This window comes from Heterodontus francisci, chromosome 6 (assembly GCF_036365525.1).
Source record: "Heterodontus francisci isolate sHetFra1 chromosome 6, sHetFra1.hap1, whole genome shotgun sequence".
In the NCBI taxonomy this organism is placed as follows: Eukaryota; Metazoa; Chordata; class Chondrichthyes; order Heterodontiformes; family Heterodontidae; genus Heterodontus; species Heterodontus francisci.
This window is the reverse complement of record NC_090376.1, coordinates 39,254,369-39,270,807: the sequence shown is the minus strand read 5'-3', so window position 1 is coordinate 39,270,807 and position 16,439 is coordinate 39,254,369. Positions and strand designations below refer to the sequence as shown.

The window sequence follows — 16,439 nt, the reverse complement described above, 5'->3', positions numbered from 1 at the left end:
GCTAGTCTAATGATGGCCATGAAACTATTGTCGATGGGTTTTTTTTTTACAACAATCTGGTTATTAATGTTCTTTACGGAAGGAAATCTGCCCTTACTTGGTCTGGCCGACATGTGACTCCAGACCCACAGAAATATGGTTGACTCTTAAATGCCCTCTGAAATGGCCTAGCAAGCCACTCAGTTGTTTCTAACCATTACAAAGTCAATAAGGAATGAAACCAGACGGACCACAGAAACATAGAAAATAGGAGCAGGAGTAGGCCATTCGGCCCTTCAAGCCTGCTCCGCCATTCATTATGATCATGACTGATCATCCAACTCAATAACCTGTTCCCGCTTTCGCCCCATATCCTTTGATCTCTTCAAACCCAAGAGCTATATCTAACTCCTTCCTGAAAACATACAATGTTTTGGCCTCAACTGCTCTCTGTGGTAGTGAATTCCACAGGTTCACCACTCTCTGGGTGAAGAGATTTCTCCTCATCTCAGTCCTGAAAGGTTTACCCCGCATCCTTAGACTACGACCCCTGGTTCTGGACTCCCCCCACCATCAGGAACATCCTTCTGTTAGAACTTTATAGGCCCCTCACTCTTCTGAACTCCAGCGAATATAATCCTAACCGACTCAATCTCTCCTCATACATCAGTCCCGCCATCCCAGGAATCAGTCTGGTAAACCTTTGCTGCACTCCCTCTATAGCAAGAACATCCTTCCTCAGATAAGGAGATCAAAACTGCACACAATATTCCAGGTGTGGCCTCATCAAGGTCCTGTAAAACTGCAGCAAGACATCCCTGCTCCTGTACTCAAATCCTCTCGCTATGAAGGCCAACATAGCATTTGCCTTCTTTATCGCCCACTGGACCTGCATGCTTATCTTCAGCGACTGGTGTACGAGAACACCCAGGTCTCCTTGCATATTCCCCTCTCTCAGTTTATAGCCATTCAGATAATAATCTGCCTTTCTGTTTTTTCTACCAAAGTGGATAACCTCACATTTATCCACATTATACTGCATCTGCCATGCATTTGCCCACTCACTCAACTTGTCCAAATCACTCTGAAGCCTCTCTGCATTCTCCTCACAACTCACCCTCCCACCCAGTTTTGTCATCTGCAAATTTGGAGATATTACATTTAGTTCCCTCATCTAAATCATTTATAGTGTGAATAGCTTGGGGTCCTAGCAGCGATCCCTGCAGTACCCCACTAGTCACTGCCTGCCATTTGGAAAAAGACCCGTTTATCCCTACTCTTTGTTTCCTGTCTGCCAACCAATTTTCCATCCATTGCAATACACTACCCCCAATCCCATGCGCTTTAATTTTACATGCTAATCTCTTATGTGGGACTTTGTCAAAAGCCTTCTGAAAGTCCAAATAAACCACATCCACTGGTTCCCCCTCATCAACTGTACTAGTTACACCCTTGAAGAATTCTAGTACATTTGTCAAGCATGATTTCCCTTTCATAAATCCATGCTGACTCTAGTTCACTGTTCTCCAAGTGCTCTGCTCTCAAACCTTTGATAATGGACTCTAGAATTTTCCCCACTCCCGACATCAGGCTGACTGGTCTATAGTTCCCTGCTTTCTCTCTACCTTCCTTTTTAAATAGTGGGGTTACCTTAGCTACCCTCCAATCTGTAGGAAATGTTCCAGAGTTTATAGAATCTTGGAAGATGACTACCAATGCATCCACTATTTCTAGGGGCACTTCCTTAAGTACTCTGGGATGCAGACCATCAGGCCCTGGGGATTTATCAGCCTTCAATCCCATCAATTTCCCCAACGCCATTTCTCTACTAATATTGATTTCCTTCAGTTCCTCTCTCTCAATAAATACTCTCCACTTGCCTGGGCAGGGTGCAGCTCTGACAATATTCAAGAAGCTCAACACCTTCCAGGACAAAGCAGTCGCTTGACTGTTTGTGGATGGGGTGCCATTCACTCCCTCCACCATCGATGCACAGTGGCAGCAGTGTGTACCATCTACAAGATGCACTGCAGCAATGCACCAAAGCTCCTTAGACAGCAGCTTCCAAACCCGCAATTACTACCACCTAGAAGGACAAGGGCAGCAGATGCATGGAACACCACCACCTGCAAGTTCCCTTCCAAGTCACACACCATCCTGACTTGGAACTATATTGCCATTCTTTCACTGTCGCTGGGTCAAAATCCTGGAACTCCCTTCCCCACAGCACTGTTAGTGTACCTACACCACATGGACTACAGCGGTTCAAGAAGGCAGCTCACCACCACCTTCTCGAGGGCAATTAGGGATGGGCAGTAAATGCTGTCCTAGCCAGCGATGCCCACATTCCATGAATGAATTTAAAAAAAGATGCTGCCAGATCTGCTGAGTATTTAAGGCATTTTCTGTTTTTATTTCATCTTTGATCCCTTTGTCCTTGCAAATGAGCACTCCATCTCCAACCTCCCTTTCCTCCCCAAGGTCCTTGAATATGTTGTCTCCCAAATCCATGCACATCTTTCCAGCAATTCCAATGTTTGAATCCCTCCAGTCAGGTTTCTGTATCCACCACAGTACTGCAACGGTCCTTATCAAAGTCACAAATTACATTTTGTGTGTCTGTGACCATGCTAAGCTATCCCTCCTTATCTGTAGCATTTGACATTTGACCACACCATCCTTATCCAACAACTCACTGTCATCCAGTGAATGAAATAACTGTTGCCTGGTTCCATTACCAGTCGAATCGTAGCCAGAGAATCACCTGCAATGGCTTCTCTTTGTACTCCGACACTGTTACCTCTGGAGTCAAAGAACAGTACAGCACATGAACAGGCCATTCGGCCCTCCAAGCCTGCGCCGATCTTGATGCCTGCCTAAACTAAAACCTTCTGCACTTCCGGGGATCGTATCTCTCTATTCCCATCCTATTCATGTATTTGTCAAGATGCCTCTTAAACGTCATTATTGTACCTGCTTCCACCACCTCCCCCAGCAGCAAGTTCCAGGCACTCACCACCCTCGGTGTAAAGAATTTGCCTCGCACATCCCCTCTAAACTTTGCCCCTCGCACCTTAAACCTATGTCCCCTAGTAACTGACTCTTCCACCCTGGGAAAAAGCTTCTGACTATCCACTCTGTCCATGCCGCTCATAACTTTGTAAACCTCTATAATGTCGCCCCTCCACCTCCGTCGTTCCAGCGAAAACAATCCGGGTTTATCCAACCTCTCCTCATAGCTAATGTCCTTCAGACCAGGCAACATCCTGGTAAACCTCTTCTGTACCCTCTCCAAAGCCTCCACGTCCTTCTGGTAGTGTGGCGACCAGAATTGCACGCAATATTCTAAGTATGGCCTAACTAAAGTTCTGTACAGCTGCAGCATGATTTGCCAATTTTTATACTTTATGCCCCGACCAATGAAGGCAAGCATGCCGTATGCCTTCTTGACTACCTTATCCACCTGCATTTCCACTTTCAGTGACCTGTGGACCTGTACGCCCAGATCTCTCTGCCTGTCAATACTCCCAAGGGTTCTGCCATTTACTGTATACTTCCCACCTGCATAAGATTTTCCAAAATGCATTACCTCACATTTGTCCGGATTAAACTCCATCTCCATCAGTCCCCCAAAGACCTATCCTTAGCCCCCTTCTATTTCTCATTTACAGGTTGCCCCTCGGCAAGATCATCCAAAAATAATCAGATTCCGTATGTACACTGACACTCAGCTCGATCTCACCACAACCTCCCTCAACTCTTCCACTGTCTGATTTGTCATACTGCTTGTCTGACATTCAAGATTGGATGAGCAGAAATATCCTCCAAATAAATATTGGAAAGACCAAGCCATTGTCTTTGGTCCCTGCCACAGGTTTTGTTCCCCAATCACAATTTCTAACCCTGGCAACTGTCTGAAGCTGATGCGGACCGTTTGCATTTGGTGTTGTGTTTGACCTCAAGGTGAGCTTCTGACCACATTTACAACCCATCCCCCGACTCCGACCCTGCCTCAACTCATCTGCTGCTGAATTCCCTCATCCATGTTTTTGATACTTCTAGATTTAACTATGCCAATGAACTCCTGACTGTTCTCCCATCTTCAATGCTAAGAAAAGTTGTGTTCATCCAAAACTCTGCTGCCCTGATCTTAACTTGCACCACGTCTCACTCACCCATCACCCTTGTGCATGCTGATGTACACTGGCTCCCAGTCTGACAATGCCTCATTTTAAAAATTCCCATCTTTGTTCTCAATCCCTCCATGGCCTCACTCCTCCCGATCTCTGTAACCTCCTCCAGCTCTACAAGCCTTTGGGATCTCTGCACTCCTCCAAATCGGGCCTCTTGAGCATCCCCAATTTTAATCACTTCACCATTGGCCCCAGGTGCTTTCAGCTAGCGGCCTTGGCCCCAAGTGCTGGAATTCCCTCCCGAACCCCTCTGCCTCTCTACTGCTCTTTCCCCCTTTAAGATGCTCCTTAAAACCCATCCCTTCGACCAAGCTTTTGTTCATCTGTCCTGATAGCTCCTTTTGTGGTTCAGTGTCAAAAATGTTCTTTCATTAATAATGCTCATTAAGCCCCTTGGAAAAATTCCTATATTAAAAGGTGCTATATAAATACATATTGCAGTTGTTGTCGTACTGAGACATTGGTAAACTGTCAAATATGCATTCCTTCAATTGAAAATTGAGGAACAACCCAGCATTATATAGCATCTTATTTTACGGAATGGCCCAAAATACAGCCATCGGGTGAATTGCAATGAAGTGGAGTTGCTTATGCAAAAGATGCAGTATCCTAGGCCCAACGATCTTCAACTGCTTCATCAATGACCTTCCCTTCATCACAAAATCAGCAGTGGGGATGTTCACGAATGAACGTTCAATAACATTCGCAACTCCTCAGATACTGAAGCAGTCCGTACCCGCATCCAGCAAGACTCGGTCAACATTCAGGATGGAATGATAAGTGCCAGGCAATGACCAAATCCAACGAGAGAGAATCTAATCATCTCCCCTTGATATTCAATGGCATTACCATCGCTGAATTCCCTACCAATATCTTGGGGGTTACCATTGACCAGAAATTTAACTGGACCAGCCACATAAATACTGTGATTATAAGAGCAAGTCAGAGGCTGGGAATTCTGCAGTGATCAACTCACCTTCTGACTCCCCAAAGCCTGTCCACCATCTATCAGGCACAAGTCAAGAGTGTGATGGAATACTCTCCACTTCCCTGGATGACTGCAGCTCCAACAATACTTAAGCAGCTCAACACCATCCAGGACAAAGCAGCCCACTTGATCGGCACCCCATCCACAACCTTCAACATTCATTCCCTCCACCATTGACACACAGTGGCAGCAGTGTGTAAATTCTACAAGAAGCACTGCAGCAACTCACCATGCCTCCTTCGACAGTACCTTCCAAACCCGCAACCAGTTCCACCCAGAAGGACAAGGCAGCAGATGCTTGGGAATACCACCATCTCCTGACTTGGAAACATATCACTGTTCCTTCACTGCCGGTGGGTCAAAACCCAGGAACTCCCTCCCTAACAGCACTGTGGGTGTACCTATAACACAAGGACTGCAGTGGTTCAAGAAGGCAGCTCACCACACCTTCTCAAGGGCAGTTAGCAATGGGCAATAAATGCTGGCTTTGCCAGTGATGCCCACATCCCACGAACAAATATAAAAAAAAATGCAACGGCCATTTTGCACACAGCAATGCCCTACCATAAGCAATAAAATGAAAGAAAATTGATGTGTTGTTGGTTGAGCAACAAATGTTGGCTAGGATATCAGCACAATCACTACATCAAATTTTACCATAGGATCTTTAACATCTGCCTGAACAGATGGATGGGACACTGGCTTAATGTCTCATCTGAAGGCCAATACCATTAACAACTCCGCATTAAAGATCCCACTGCATTATTTAAAGAGCATGGATTGCTCCCAACTTTCTTTGCCAACTGGAAGACCAGAAAACAAACCATCTGATCATTACTAGTTCAGAAAGGCTCTTGTCTGTATCTACGTAACAATCACTGCACCCAAAAATGTCATTAATTCATTGTGTAAATCACAGAGATATTTTAGCATAGTGCTGTATAAATGCAAGTATGACTGCAAATCTGGTTTCCACTGCTACTGAGTTTATGTACCCAATACAAAGTGTAAACTATTATTTTTGCTAAGCTTAGGTATTAAGAAATAGGAACAGGAGTAGACCATATGGACCTGAGCCTGCTCCACCATTCAGTATGATCATGGCTGATCTTCTGCCTCAACTCCACTTTCCCACCCACTCCCCATGTCCCTCTACACCCTGACATACCAAAAATCTGTCTTATCTGCCTTAAATATATTCAACAATGCAGCATCCACAACCCTCTGGGGTAGAGGATTCCAAAGATTCACAACCCTTTGAGTGAAGAAATTTACCCTCATCTCAGTCCTAAATGATCAGCCCCCTACCCTGAGACTGTGCTTCCATGTTCTGGATTCTCCAACCAGGGTAAAGAACCGCTGTGTCTACACTGTCAAGCCCCTTCAGAATCTTGTAAGTTGCAATGAGATCACCTCTCATTCATCTAAGCTTCAAAGAACACAGGGCCAATTTACTCAGTTTTTCAAAGGACAAATCTCTCATCACAGGAACCAATCTAGTGAAGCTCCACTGTACCAAAGCAAGTGTATCCTTCCTTCAATATGGAGACCAAAACTGTGTGCCGTACTCCAGGTGTGGTCTCACCAAGGCCCTGTACAGTTGTAGAAAAGACTTCCTTATTCTTATATTCCAATTCCCTTGCAATAAAGGCCAAAATGCCATTTGTCTTCCTAATTGCTTGCTGTACCTGCATGCTAACCTGCGTTCCTTGTACGAGTACACCCAAGTCACTCTGAACATTAAAGTTTCAGACCTTTTAAAAATGTTTTCTTACCACCAAAGTGAATCACCTCACAGTTCCCCACATTATACTCCATCTGTCATCTTGTTGCCCACTCACTTAATCTATCTATATCTCTCTGTGCCCTCCTCACAGCTTACATTCCTACCTAGCTCTGTATCAGCAAACTTAGATACATTACTCTCAGTCTCTTTGTCCAAGTCATTAATATAGACTGTAAATAGCTGGAAGTCACTACCGAAGGTAGTAGTTTAGGCAAATAGTGTAGATGCATTTATGGGGAAGCTAGATAAGCACATGAAAGAAAAAGAATTAGAAAGATACATTGATGGGGTTAGAAGGAGGAGGTTGGGATGAAGATCACGTGGAACCTAAACAATAGATGGACCTGTTGGGCTGAATGGCCTGTTTCTGTGCTGCAAATACTTTGTAAGATTAAAGCTAGATACAAAGTGATTGCATCATTTAGGCTTCAAGATATAATAGTGGGAAAGAGAGATGATTCCTGTAACAAGTATATAAAAACTGGGCAAAATTTGAGGTGACATCACTATTTACAAACAGATGATCCTGAATGTTACAATGCTGCAAAGAGAGTACCGATTAGTTACTTGCTAGATCTTGATTAAATTACTGACACCTGGCTTCAGATACAACTTTGGCTGATGGGGTGCAAGCATCTTCTTTGATAACTGCAAGAATACTAATTGAAATGAGTGTAACCTGTTTAACATTAGCTTTCTATTAGACATAAACTGACATGATAAATTTATTCACAACTCAGGACAAAAACAATGTTAATTTAGCGAAAATACTCTCCTGGGTTTGGGTAAAATTTTAGGGCAGTGTAAAATGAGATCTATTTTCCTCAATAGTTGGGCTGTATCTAATGCAGGCATGAGTTCCAAAAGACTACTTTGCACAAAGATCTCTTCATCTTAATGAATAAAAACCAAAAATCCACTACATATAAATCGCATTTCTAAATGGATTTCAACTTTTTAAGAAGAAAAATCTCAATTTATCCATTCCAACAATAACTGAAGAACTCACCTTTGAACATGTTGGGATCCATCGATGAATTGTGTTTTAGCCTTTCCTGAAACGAAATGTTAATTCAATTAAATATTTTTCTCATTTAAAGTACATATTTTATCTTTCAAAGCCTTTGGTCCCGATATTTACGGGAGGGTGGGGAGAAAGCATGGTTGCGGGGGAAACTGAATAATCCTGGGAAGGCCCAAATCCCGCTGATACTAACGGCAGGATCTGATTACCAGTTCTTAATTCCGTTTCCAGCCCAGCAGCCGGCCAGATTGGGGACAGTCCGCAGCAAAAGGCAGAACTCATGGAAATCCGGAGGAACAGATCACAGAGCGGAAGGTTGGGCGGCTCAGCCCGAGGCCTGCAATCAGGAGGGAGGGGTTAATAAATAAGAAAAAAAAAATCGGCTGATCAATTGTGGCCTCCAGTGAAGGAGGTAGGTTTACTTGAGGGACTGCGGGAAGCAGTCCGACTGCTCTTGGTACATAAACAGTGCTATAGAAAACAATCATCACCCAAATGATGGAAGAAGTTATCAAGCAGCACTGACTCACCAACACTCGGTTTGAGTTCTGTCAGGACCACACTGCTCCTGACTTTTTTTGATCTTCCAGAATTCTAGATTCTGGAATGGTCCACGAGGATTAGAACAGCATTGTCCAATAGGATTTCGATGCTCGCCAAACTTGTGGCGATAGGTCACCATATTCGCCACATGATACAAACTATATGTAACATTAATAAAAACAAATGTGCATCATTTGAAAATAGGTTTAAAACCTTAAACCTGTCAGCGATCAAGACTGATACACCGCCACACCACTGCCAGAGCCAGGAGAACAGTTTTCAGAGGGTTTTCAAATGTTCTGCAAAGCAAGCCTGCTATATACACTCTCAAAAGGGTGGTGACAATCCGTTAAATTAAGTGTTTTGTTTCTGACAGTGTGAGTGGGTAAGAAGCCCAAGTTCAGACCTCAACAGTGAATTCTGAAACAAAAACAAGAAATGCTGGATTCACTCAGCAGGTCTGGCAGCATCTGTGGAAAGAGAAGCAGAGTTAACGTTTCGGGTCAGTGACCCTTCTTCGGAACTGACAAATATTAGAAAAGTCACAGATTATAAACAAGTGAGGTGGGGGTTGGGCAAGAGATAACAAAGGAGAAGGTGCAGATTGGACCAGGCCACATAGCTGACCAAAAGGTCACAGAGCAAAGGCAAACAATATGTTAATGGTGTGTTGAAAGACAAAGCATTAGTACAGATTAGGTGTGAATATACTGAATATAGAACATCAGCAAGTGCAAACCTGAAGAAAAACAACCTGAAAAAAACAGTGGGTAAGCAAACTGAACAAACTAAGATGAAATGAAATAAATGCAAAAAATGTAAAAAGGAATGCAAAAAAAAAAAGGAAGAAAAAATAACTAAAAATGAAAGTAAAGTGGGGGGCTGTCATGCTCTGAAATTATTGAACTCAATGTTCAGTCCGGCAGGCTGTAGTGTGCCTAATCGGTAGATGAGATGCTGTTCCTCGAGCTTGCGTTGATGTTCACTGGAACACTGCAGCAATCCCAGGACAGAGATGTGAGCATGAGAGCAGGGGGGAGTGTTGAAATGGCAAGCAACCGGAAGCTCAGGGTCCTGCTTGCGGACTGAGCGGAGATGTTCCGCAAAGCGGTCACCCAGTCTGCGCTTGGTCTCCCCAATGTAGAGGAGACCACACTGTGAGCAGCGAATACAGTATACTACATTGAAAGAAGTACAAGTAAATCGCTGCTTCACCTGAAAGGAGTGTTTGGGGCCTGGGATAGTGAGGAGAGAGGAGGTAAAGGGACAGGTATTACACCTCCTGCGATTGCAAGGGAAGGTGCCCTGGGACGGGGACGACGTGGTGGGGGTAATGGAGGAGTGGACCAGGGTGTCGCGGAGGGAACGATCCCTTCGGAATGCTGACGGGAAGGGAGGGGAAGATGCGACTGGTAGTGGCATCACGCTGGAGGTGGCGAAAATGGTTGAGGATGATCCTTTGGATATGGAGGCTGGTGGGATGAAAAGTGAGGACAAGGGGAACCCTGTCACGGTTCTGGGAGGGAGGGGAAGGGGTGAGGGTAGAGGTGCGGGGAATGGGTCGGACACGGTTGAGGGCCCTGTCAACCACAGTGGGGGGAAATCCTCGGTTGAGGAAAAAGGAGGTCATATCAGAAGCACCGTCATGGAAGGTAGCATCATCAGAGCAGATGCGTCGGAGATGGAGAAACTGGGAGAATGGAATGGAGTCCTTACAGGAGGTAGGGTGTGAAGAAGTGTAGTCAAGGTAGCTGTGGGAGTCAGTGGGCTTATAATGGATATTGGTAGACAACCTATCCCCAGAGATGGAGACAGAGAAGTCGAGGAAGGGAAGGGAAGTGTCAGAGATGGACCATGTAAAGGTGAGAGAAGGGTGGAAATTGGAAGCAAAGTTGATAAAGTTTTCTAGTTCGGGGCGGGAGCAGGAAACGGCACCGATACAGTCATCAATGTACCGGAAAAAGAGTTGGGGGAGGGGGCCTGAGTAGGACTGGAACAAAGAATGCTCGACATATCCCACAAAAAGACAGGCATAACTAGGACCCATGCGGGTACCCATAGCGACACCTTTTACTTGAAGGAAATGCATGGAGTTGAAGGAGAAGTTGTTCAATGTGAGAACAAGTTCAGCCAGGCGGAGGAGGGTGTTGGTGGATGGGGACTGGTTGGGCCTCTGTTCCAGGAAGAAGCGGAGAGCCCTCAAACCATCCTGGTGGGGGATGGAGGTGTAGAGCGATTGGACGTCCATAGTGAAGAGGAGGCGGTTGGGACCAGGAAACTGGAAATTGTCAAAATGACGTAGGGCGTCAGAAGAGTCACGGATGTAGGTGGGAAGAGACTGGACCAGCGGAGAAAAGATAGAGTCTAGATAGGAAGAAATAAGTTCAGTTGGGCAGGAGCAGGCTGACACAATGGGTCTGCCAGGACAGTCCCGTTTGTGGATTTTGGGAAGGAGGTAGAAGCGGGCTGTCCGGGGTTGCGGGACTATGAGGTTGGAAGCTGTAGAGGGAAGATCTCCAGAGGAGATGAGGTCAGTGACAGTCCTTTGGACGGTGGCTTGATGTTCGGTGGTGGGGTCATGGTCCAGAGGGAGGTAGGAAGAGGTGTCTGTGAGTTGGCGTTGAGCTTCTGCAAGGTAGAGGTCGGTACGCCATACAACAACAGCACCACCCTTGTCTGCAGGTTTGATGACCATGTCGGGGTCAGACCTGAGAGAACGGAGTGCCTCAAGTTCAGAGGGGGACAGGTTAGAGTGAGTGAGGGGGGCAGAGAAATTGAGACGACCAATGTCTCGCCGACAGTTTTCCTGTCGACAAGGGGAACAAGGTTCCCCTTGTCCTCACTTTTCATCCCACCAGCCTCCATATCCAAAGGATCATCCTCCACCATTTTCGCCACCTCCAGCGTGATGCCACTACCAGTCGCATCTTCCCCTCCCTTCCCCTGTCAGCATTCCGAAGGGATCGTTCCCTCCGCGACACCCTGGTCCACTCCTCCATTACCCCCACCACCTCGTCCCCGTCCCAGGGCACCTTCCCTTGCAATCGCAGGAGGTGTAATACCTGTCCCTTTACCTCCTCTCTCCTCACTATCCCAGGCCCCAAACACTCCTTTCAGGTGAAGCAGCGATTTACTTGTACTTCTTTCAATGTAGTATACTGTATTCGCTGCTCACAGTGTGGTCTCCTCTACATTGGGGAGACCAAGCGCAGACTGGGTGACCGCTTTGCGGAACATCTCCGCTCAGTCCGCAAGCAGGACCCTGAGCTTCCGGTTGCTTGCCATTTCAACACTCCCCCCTGCTCTCATGCTCACATCTCTGTCCTGGGATTGCTGCAGTGTTCCAGTGAACATCAACGCAAGCTCGAGGAACAGCATCTCATCTACCGATTAGGCACACTACAGCCTGCCGGTCTGAACATTGAGTTCAATAATTTCAGAGCATGACAGCCCCCCACTTTACTTTCATTTTTAGTCATTTTTAGTTATTTTTTCTTCCTTTTTTTTTTTGGCATTCCTTTTTACATTTTTTACAATCTTTTTTTGTATTTATTTCAGTTCATCTTAGTTTGTTCAGTTTGCTCACCCACTGTTTTTTTCAGGTTGTTTTTCTTCAGGTTTGCACTTGCTGATGTTCAATATTCAGTATATTCACACCTAATCTGTACTAATGCTTTGTCTTTCAACACACCATTAACATATTGTTTGCCTTTGCTCCGTGACCTTTTGGTCAGCTATGTGGCCTGGTCCAATCTGCACCTTCTCCTTTGTTATCTCTTGCCCAACCCCCACCTCACTTGTTTATAATCTGTGACTTTTCTAATATTTGTCAATTCCGAAGAAGGGTCACTGACCCGAAACGTTAACTCTGCTTCTCTTTCCACAGATGCTGCCAGACCTGCTGAGTGAATCCAGCATTTCTTGTTTTTGTTTCAGATTTCCAGCATCCGCAGTATTTTGCTTTTATTTTAGTGAATTCTGTGCAGATTCCATCAGTGAAGACTGCCTGTGGAGGGGTGGGGTATCACCGACAGCAATTTTGGATTTCAGTGTTTAACTGCACGCGTGGACACCATCAGTTGCAGTCAGTTTTACTGAGTAAAAAAGCGCTGACAGTTTCCCGATTGATAATACAACAAATTCTAACCCACTGTTCTTATCAGCAGTTTTCGTTTTCATTTCAGAACGAATTTGGAGGCATTTCGCCATCAATAATTTCTCCCATGTGCAGGACCTTTCCTTGGGTATACCTCTCACTACTATAACTATTCGCAAGCTCTTTATTTCTCTGTTGTCTTTAATATTTATTTCTATTGTTTGATGTTTAGATTACTAGATGATTGTGCAATCTTTTTGAAAACGGGCTTCAGTCATTCCACTGATCCATCCTGTCTGTCCCTCTTTATCTGATTCTATTAGAATGCTTGACTTTTCATTTTTCAGTGCTTAAGAATGGCTCAGCCTGAAACAATGAAAATCAAAAAACATTTGCAATTTTCCAGTCCAAGAGCACAATTTCTAAATGTAGAGATCTTTGGGATTTCCTCACCTACATGTTTTAATGGAAACCATTGCATCCTGAAGATTTGTCCATCTTTAAACACATTATTTTCTTTTAAAAAAAAATCTTATATTAAATTCACTAAGTTTTTCCCTTTGACTTTTTTTAGGATCTCTTGTACCAGTGGGGTGTTGTCCTCTTCCTTTACTGTGAAAGCAGATACAAATCATTCATTTAACTCGTCTGCAATTTCTTTATTGTCCATTATAGTCTTTGGCAGTCAAAAAAGATCAGTCACAGCAGAGAACTTTTCAACGCTAGGGAAAAAGTGCACTAATTTTAAGATAAGTCTGGGACCTTATACAAGATGCTACATGTCACTGCCCAGCATGATGTCAGGATATAATATAAAGGACATGCAAAGAATATGATTTTGCCAGAACCAAATCAAGTTTGGACAAGTTCCTATGGTGTCTGAAGGATGCAGAGTGAAAAAATGCATTGTATTGTACTTGCAGTACATGACACACCCCACAGGTATACACAAAAATGAGATATCTAAAAATATTTAGTGGCATTAACAAAGTTAATAAATATTGCCATCACCTTATATTTTACTTCTTGCACAAAGTAACATTTAAATATCTAACTTCACAAAAAAGCTACAAAAAAAACTTGCCTCCACTGACTTCTTCCACTGTGAATGGATCATTTTTGTTATTTGCTTGTCTAAACGAACTTTACAGTCTTCAGCACATAAGAAGTCTGAAACAAGGAGAAACTAACATGTCCATATTTTCTAAAATGTAAAATTTACTCAAAATTACTTGTTATAATCAATTAAAATGTAACAAATTATATAGTAATCCATGCTATTCTTTAAAATATCTACTGAATACTACAGTAACATTCAAAGGGTTCAGATAAAAGTGAATTCAAAACTTGCAGTTGATAAATAATAAGCATATCAAAAAGTCAATATAGATTTATGCAGGATAAGATAAGCTTCTTGAATAAATGCAATACTAATTAAAACAAATTGGATAATTTGGGAGTTTTCCACAGACTATTGGAGTATATCAGCTGTGGCCCGACTGCCAAAGATTAAGAGCCAGAAAAATAATCCACTACATTGAATAGAAAAGGTAAAAATCATTTTACAAACCCACAAATACATCACACAGTAGTCTAAAAATTGGTGTTAGAAATTTTGGGTCTGCCTTAGATATTTTCTCAAGATAGTGGTATTGGGGACTCCTTTAAAGGAGTCTGATCATGTTGCCTGTACTGCCTATACTTAATTATACAATAGTGTAGCTCAGGGGTGCAACAGTAGGTTCCCGTGTGATTTGAACTAGATATTCTTTCGTTCACACATACTTCATGTGCACTTTTCAATCTGAAATAAACATTAGTGAGATGAGGCCTCATGCAAACCATTACGATGTTTTATTTTACGGACAGCAAGTAAACATGCAAAGCAACAGTCAACGCAAACAAGACTTTGTCCACTTAATTGCAAACCTATTCTGAAAAGGTGAGGGGGGCAAAAAAATATTATATGCCTCGTCTCTTTCATGAGCTGATGTACATGCTTTGGGCATGACCTTCCTTCCTTAAACAATTTCAATCCACAAAAATTGAACTGCATTTTAGCTACCAGCTTCAGGCCCAGGTCAACAGCTCACAGTTCTCGGTTTAAAAATCTGACCAACTGCCTAAGTGTCCCTTTTCTCCTATAATCTTAGAATACCTGTGGGAAGTGGAAGTGCAGAGCCTCTAGTTTCTCTCTCCTTAAGGAGATTTACTGTCAAGTTTGTCAACCAACTCAATCTGGTATCATGTAAATAGCAACGTCTCCGCCTCAATAGATGTGAATGTTCACTGGAATCTCTAAACTAACTTCCATGACCTAAAGCAATCTTGTTCAGAATCTTCATCTGAATCCTAATCTACATTTTCTAGCTATGCAGGTCTATACATTTAACTCCTTGTGAGCTTCATTTAAAAATTTAAATTACATCAAGATCTTCCAAAGGCATGGTCAGGAATCCTACATGATATGTGGTTCTTCTAAACCAAAGTTAAACCCTCCAGCCATTCACTGCATGTAGTTCATAGCTGTCTCCACTGATAGACGAAGACAGCAAGTGACAAGTAATCATTTATTGCACTGGAATATGTTCTTACACAACAATTTCTTTGTTTAACCAAGAATCATCTGTTTGGTTTGGAAGTTCCCCAGATTTAAATTTCAACTTGGGCACTTTCTCTTTTGAGAATCTGAAGTCTGTTTAAATTACAAAAGGTTCAAACATGAACTTTCAGCCTTCCAAGAAAAATTAAAGGTAAACAACTTGCCCGAGCTGAAAAGGGTAGATAACTGTGCTAAGAATTCTTCAAAAGGAGCTATTTGCTTTAATCCCAATTTGCTGCTCCTTCCCCAAATATTTATCCAATTCCATTTTAAAAGAATCTTATAATCCATGCCTCCTTGGCCACAGATGGCAAAGCATTCACACCCTTTTGAACTTAATACAAAGTTTTAACAATGATCTGAAAACATTTCTTCTAACTTCCTGTTAGTGCTTCTAATGATAATCCCGAGTCTATCCTCCTATTTAGAAAAATCCCTAGCCATCTGTTGCTGAGAATGGTTGGACATGTATTTACAACTGAATGTACTATTTAATGTATTCAATATCAATGTGACTGTTTATAACAGTTCCTTGTGCAAATGTCCCCAAGTTTTCAAAGAGCCATAACACAGCCCACAGGACTGGACTGCACATGTAGCTCAGGGGTATTTTGTTGACCACCTCTTATACTTCTCTCTTTTAGTACAGGACAATTTTGTTTGAGAAAAAAAAGTTAGCATTTATTTCCAGAAGAGTTCCTAGGATGTGAGAAGCTTAAGAGGTGACCTAATAGAGGTTTCCAAAATGAGAGGTTTTGATAGGGTAGATAGAGAAGAACTATTCCCACTGGCAAGTGGGTCGATAATCAGAGGTCATAGATTTGAAATCATTGGCAAAAGGTCTAGAAGGAAGACCAGGTGACAATTTTTCCACACAATTGTAGGGATCTGGAATGCTCAACCTGAAAAGGTGCTGGAAGCAGATCCCATAAATAATTTTGACAGGAAGTTGGACAGGTACTTGAAGATAAGGAACTTACAGGATTATAGACAAAAAAGCAAGGGGGTGGGACTAAGTACAACTGCTCTTTCAAAGAGCTAGCACAAGCACAATGGGCCAAATAGCCTCCTTCTGTGCTGTACATTTCTATACCATGAACTCCAAGGTTTTCTTTGGTTTTCTCCCCAAGATGGACATTATTACACAAGTGCACTCAAATTATAATTCTTGTCCTGCTGAAATAGAAAACAGAAAAAGTTAACATTTGTTGGAATGTCTTCCACAACA

The 16,439-nt window shown here is 43.2% G+C and overlaps 1 protein-coding gene across 4 annotated transcripts in view; it reads right to left on the bottom strand.

Moving 5' to 3' along the window:
• LOC137371252 (NEDD4-binding protein 2-like) overlaps positions 1 to 16,439 on the bottom strand; it is an 87,817-nt gene that overhangs the window by 4,559 nt on the left and 66,819 nt on the right. For 3 of the 4 annotated variants that reach the window (XM_068033501.1, XM_068033502.1, XM_068033503.1), the window contains exons 8-9: positions 13,694 to 13,779; positions 7,956 to 8,001 (exon numbers count right to left, since the gene is read on the bottom strand). In XM_068033501.1, coding sequence (XP_067889602.1) covers positions 7,956 to 8,001; positions 13,694 to 13,779 — 132 coding nt within the window. Of the gene's footprint in view, positions 1 to 7,955; positions 8,002 to 13,693; positions 13,780 to 16,355; positions 16,388 to 16,439 lie in introns of those variants that run through there. The other variant, XM_068033504.1, reaches the window with a different exon arrangement.